General features: G+C 40.4%; 1 protein-coding gene and 1 long non-coding RNA gene across 2 annotated transcripts in view; both read left to right on the top strand.

Moving 5' to 3' along the window:
* Positions 1-1010, top strand: part of LOC109519963 (synaptotagmin-5-like) — a gene marked incomplete at its 3' end in the record, with an annotated part of 7408 nt that extends 6398 nt beyond the window's left edge. The window contains exon 8 of the mRNA XM_019876854.1: positions 912-1010. Coding sequence (XP_019732413.1) covers positions 912-1010 — 99 coding nt within the window. The remainder of the gene's footprint in view (positions 1-911) is intronic.
* Positions 1011-4667: 3657 nt separating this feature from the next.
* Positions 4668-5664, top strand: LOC109520011 (uncharacterized). Its single transcript, XR_002169068.1, has 2 exons — positions 4668-4831; positions 5323-5664. It is a non-coding gene; the product is annotated as an uncharacterized LOC109520011 (long non-coding RNA).
* Positions 5665-5875: the final 211 nt, after the last annotated feature.

Genomic DNA, 5875 nt, shown 5'->3' with positions numbered 1-5875 from the left:
TTGGCAGATAATTTGATAGGTGACTTCAGCTAGGCGGTTGTGTCGCATTGACCTTTTTCTTTGCTTGGTCTTCCTTACCTATGGCACTCTTGGCACACTTACCAGTTGAAACTAATTAAAACTGTGGAGTCGCACATAGTAAGAGACCAACACGTTGCTTAGGTTATGCAATGCTCCAACTGGGCGTGGCTGAAGAAGAATAAAGTATAGGTTTTTTTTTTCATGGCAGCAGCTTCCCATTGGTGTATGAATCTGTGCGTGAATGGGTGAATGTGGGGCATGTAAAGCACTTTGGGCGCCATACGATGTAGATCAGAGGTGTCAAATATACGGCTCATGGGCCGGTCCGGGCCCGCAAAAGAGTTTAATCCGGCCCGCAAGATGATTTTGTATAGTGTAAAAATACTGTAGGTACGGACAACTGAATAACCAGCCCCTTCAAATTTGCCAGATGGTAGATGTTACTTGTACGCAATTTAGTTACGACTTTATACGCATTTCACTGCATCCTCTAATTTGGACAGTGAAGTGGAATGAGATGGTGATTCCGTAAAATTTTCATTCAAAATTTTAACTGTCCATCCATCCATCCATTTTCTAATCCATTTATCCTCACGAGGGTCGCGGCTGTGCTGTCTTCAGGCAGTGGGCAGGGTACACCCTGAACTGGTTCCCAGCCCATCGCAAGACACACCTAGACAAACAACCATTCAAACACTTGTGACAAAGATTGATTTAAAAAAAAAAAAAATCTTACTTCAGAATATTGTTTGTTACAATCAATCAATCAATTCATACCTTTTGAAAATGACAACACCTGGCAATGATTCAAAATTCAGTTAGGAATGTTTTTACCGTTATTGACCAAAATATGTCCAAATGACATTTTTGTGTACACGCTCAATTGGCAGGATCTTGTAGGGGAAATTCTTCTGTCACTGAAGTTTCTTCCAACTTCTCAAAGAATTGAGGTCGGAGTGCTCAAGGTTCATACAGTCCAGAAAGAGCTGCATTGTGTGTGTGTGTGTGTGTGTGTGTGTGTGTGTGTGTGAGTGTGTGTGTGTGTGTGTGTGTGTTTAAGAAACGTAACCTTATATTTGTAATCCTACTGTCGCAATGAATAAAATTCAATTTAAAATAAAACACTACTCAGCGCACATACAGTACATGTGCAATATACAGGACAATAAGTGTCAGAATTGAGCACTATTGCATTATATACAGTAATATTGTAATTCTAGCAACCCAAACAACTCTGGCAACGCATTATGCTTTATATAAAAATTCAGAAATCACACGTTTTTTTTTGTTTTGTTTTTCTTTGACCAACAGGCCACGATCCACAGCTATCATTCAATTAGCCCTCGTTGGCAGATAATTTGATAGGTGACTTCAGCTAGGCGGTTGTGTCGCATTGACCTTTTTCTTTGCTTGGTCTTCCTTACCTATGGCACTCTTGGCACACTTACCAGTTGAAACTAATTAAAACTGTGGAGTCGCACATAGTAAGAGACCAACACGTTGCTTAGGTTATGCAATGCTCCAACTGGGCGTGGCTGAAGAAGAATACATTAGAGTTTGTTTTGCATGGCAGCAGCTTCCCATTGGTGTATGAATGTGTGCGTGAATGGGTGAATGTGGGACTTGTAAAGCGCTTTGGGCGCCATACGATGTAGATCAGACGTGTCAAACATACGGCTCACGGGCCGGATCGGGCTCGCAAAAGAGTTTAATCCGGCCCGCAATATGATTTTGTATAGTGTAAAAATACTGTAGGTACAGACGTTTTTTTTTTCATGGCAGCAGCTTCCCATTGGTGTATGAATCTGTGCGTGAATGGGTGAATGTGGGGCATGTAAAGCACTTTGGGCGCCATACGATGTAGATCAGAGGTGTCAAATATACGGCTCATGGGCCGGTCCGGGCCCGCAAAAGAGTTTAATCCGGCCCGCAAGATGATTTTGTATAGTGTAAAAATACTGTAGGTACGGACACTTTATATAAAAATTCAGAAATCACACGTTTTTTTTTGTTTTGTTTTTCTTTGACCAACAGGCCACGATCCACAGCTATCATTCAATTAGCCCTCGACATACAGTACATGTGCAATATACAGGACAATAAGTATCAGAATTGAGCACGATTGGATTATGTACAGTAATATTGTAATTCTAGCAAACCAAACAACTCTGGCAATGCATTAGACTTTATGTACAAATTCAGAAATCATAAGTTGTTTTTTTTTCGTTTTGTTTTTCTCTGACCAACAGCCCACGATCCACAGCTATCATTCAATTAGCCCTCTTTGGCAGATAATTTGATAGGTGACTTCAGCTAGGCGGTTGTGTCGCATTGACCTTTTTCTTTGCTTGGTCTTCCTTACCTATGGCACTCTTGGCACACTTACCAGTTGAAACTAATTAAAACTGTGGAGTCGCACATAGTAAGAGACCAACACGTTGCTTAGGTTATGCAATGCTCCAACTGGGCGTGGCTGAAGAAGAATACATTAGAGTTTGTTTTGCATGGCAGCAGCTTCCCATTGGTGTATGAATGTGTGCGTGAATGGGTGAATGTGGGACTTGTAAAGCGCTTTGGGCGCCATACGATGTAGATCAGACGTGTCAAACATACGGCTCACGGGCCGGATCGGGCTCGCAAAAGAGTTTAATCCGGCCCGCAATATGATTTTGTATAGTGTAAAAATACTGTAGGTACAGACGACTGAATAACCAGCCCCTTCAAATTTGCCAGATGGTAGATGTTACTTGTACGCAATTTAGTTACGACTTTATACGTATTTCACTGCATCTTCTAATTTGGACAGTGAAGTGGAATGAGATGGTGATTCCGTAAAATTTTCATTCAAAATTTTAACTGTCCATCCATCTATCCGTTTTCTAATCCATTTATCCTCACGAGGGTCGCGGCCGGGCTGTCTTCAGGCAGTAGGCGGGGTACACCCTGAACTGGTTCCCAGCCAATCCCAAGACTCACCTAGACAAACAACCATTCGAACACTTATGACAAAGATTGATTAAAAAAAAATATATGCAATGCTCCAACTGGGCGTGGCTGAAGAAGAATACATTAGAGTTTGTTTTGCATGGCAGCAGCTTCCCATTGGTGTATGAATGTGTGCGTGAATGGGTGAATGTGGGACTTGTAAAGCGCTTTGGGCGCCATACGATGTAGATCAGACGTGTCAAACATACGGCTCACGGGCCGGATCGGGCTCGCAAAAGAGTTTAATCCGGCCCGCAATATGATTTTGTATAGTGTAAAAATACTGTAGGTACAGACGACTGAATAACCAGCCCCTTCAAATTTGCCAGATGGTAGATGTTACTTGAACGCAATTTAGTTACGACTTTATACGCATTTCACTGCATCCTCTAATTTGGACAGTGAAGTGGAATGAGATGGTGATTCCGTAAAATTTTCATTCAAAATTTTAACTGTCCATCCATCCATCCATTTTCTAATCCATTTATCCTCACGAGGGTCGCGGCTGTGCTGTCTTCAGGCAGTGGGCAGGGTACACCCTGAACTGGTTCCCAGCCCATCGCAAGACACACCTAGACAAACAACCATTCAAACACTTGTGACAAAGATTGATTTAAAAAAAAAAAAAATCTTACTTCAGAATATTGTTTGTTACAATCAATCAATCAATTCATACCTTTTGAAAATGACAACACCTGGCAATGATTCAAAATTCAGTTAGGAATGTTTTTACCGTTATTGACCAAAATATGTCCAAATGACATTTTTTAAAAAAAAATAAAAATCTTACTTCAGAATATTGTTTGTTACAATCAATCAATCAATTCATACCTTTTGAAAATGACAACACCTGGCAATGATTCAAAATTTAGTTAGGAATGTTTTTACCGTTACAGTGAAACTCCCTAGAACGAAACCTACATGGGCGAAAATACCCTCTTATGTGAAAAAATCTTCATGCAGTTGGTGCTTCCAATACAACAGCGGGTCTTGATTGCGTGCAATATTTCCCTCTGCCAGGTATCGCTGGACCTCAGATATTGTATCTGCTGTTGCACCTCTTCCCGGTCATCCCACCACACATCCAGATGCTGCCACAGGTAATCTAAAAAACAAAACCCAACAAAATTGGCATTTAGAACAACTTCCAAAAACAAACTAATAATGATGTGTAACATGCCAGATGTAGTTGCAGAGGTGCTTTTGTTGGTGTATGATATTTCTGTATGGCAAATTCGACACTTCACCTAGTGAACACTTGGATCTTATGCTGCGCTCAGTCCGTCAGCCCATAGCCAAGTGGCATGCTCTTCTTGTCTGAGTTATGTCTCAAGACATCTTCAACACCTCGGCGATGCCTGCTGAGTTTTTGAAGTCAAGTGATTATTCTCCAAAAGGAGATCAAAATGGTCCCACACGCCGGAGAATTTCGTTGCCCCTGGAGCTGCTCCATAATATGCACGTACTTCAACAAGCGAGCGAGGGTGAGGTCTGGCTAGTTTCGGCAGGCGGCATCACGTCGCTGGACGCACTTCCTTCTTAACACAGTTTGGCGGGCTTTTGCGGCATCGACGCCCCCTCGACTGTGTCAATGCAGTTCATGCATCGGTCACGTGATTGTCTTGAAGCAGTACGCGCGCCTCTTGCAGCCAGTAAGTACTCTGAGATGGATTAAAAACAGGTGGATTTTACTGCTTAACTCATACTCCACAAATCTTATTGACATTTCTGGGGTAATTTCCCCTTTAAAATGACTACACTTCTGATGGTCACATCGCTTGTATTCTTTTGTGACAAGCCTTTGCTACCCTCTTGTGGCTCAAAGGTTTGTTGCTATTAATATCAATGACTATTTGACCCAAAACAATGCTTACTGCATTTAAATCACCTCAATGTGCACTTTTAGAGTTAGGTATTTTGTTGATAAAATTGTAACTGGTACCAAAAAAATTGGAATGGCTGTTTTATATGCTTAAAATGTTGTTTAAATGAATTTTCAGACTTAAAAATGCTTTTGAGTAAAATACCTTACTGAACATTGACAAGTTTTGGAAATCTTGCTTGTTATATAATGTACAAACAGATTGTCATATTATTGTAGAACAAAGAATAGAGTTTAGCAAACAGTAGGCTTCTCCTGAATAAAACTACAGTTCTTGTTTTATGAGTCATTGTTTGTTCCCTTTTATTTTGAAATTGTTGCATTTCTATTTCCGGTTTTGGCGGCTGTTTTCTTTGTTTTCAGCAGTGGGTGTGGTCGGTACATCGCTTGTATTCTTTTGTGACAAGCCTTTGCTACCTTCTTGTGGCTCAAAGGTTTGTTGCTATTAATATCAATGACTATTCGACCCAAAACAATGCTGACTGCATTTGAATCACCTCAATGTGCACTTTTAGAGTTAGGTATTTTGTTGATAAAATTGTAACTGGTACCAAAAAAATTTTAATGGCTGTGTTATATGCTTAAAATATTGTTGAAATGAATTTTCACACTTAAAAATGCTTTTGAGTAAAATACCTTCCTGAACATTGACAAGTTTTGGAAATCTTGCTTGTTATATAATGTACAAACAGATTGTCATATTATTGTAGAACAAAGAATAGAGTTTAGCAAACAGTAGGCTTCTCCTGAATAAAACTACAGTACTTGTTTTATGAGTCATTGTTTGTTCCCTTTTATTTTGAAATTGTTGCATTTCTATTTCCGGTTTTTGCGTCTGTCTTCTTTGTTTTCAGCAGTGGGTGTGGTCGGATATGCTGAGCTCATCAAGCAGCTTTCCCTGATCATGCATCACCCTCAGCATTTATTTTCCGGTCTAATTGTCACTCCTCACCAGAATGTCTTGTTACATCCTTTGTCCTGCTAGGT

This window comes from Hippocampus comes, unplaced genomic scaffold (assembly GCF_001891065.2).
Source record: "Hippocampus comes isolate QL1 unplaced genomic scaffold, H_comes_QL1_v1.1 scaffold110, whole genome shotgun sequence".
Taxonomy (NCBI): Eukaryota; Metazoa; Chordata; class Actinopteri; order Syngnathiformes; family Syngnathidae; genus Hippocampus; species Hippocampus comes.
Note: the sequence above shows the minus strand (reverse complement) of the source record. Positions and strands in the feature narration are given on the sequence as shown.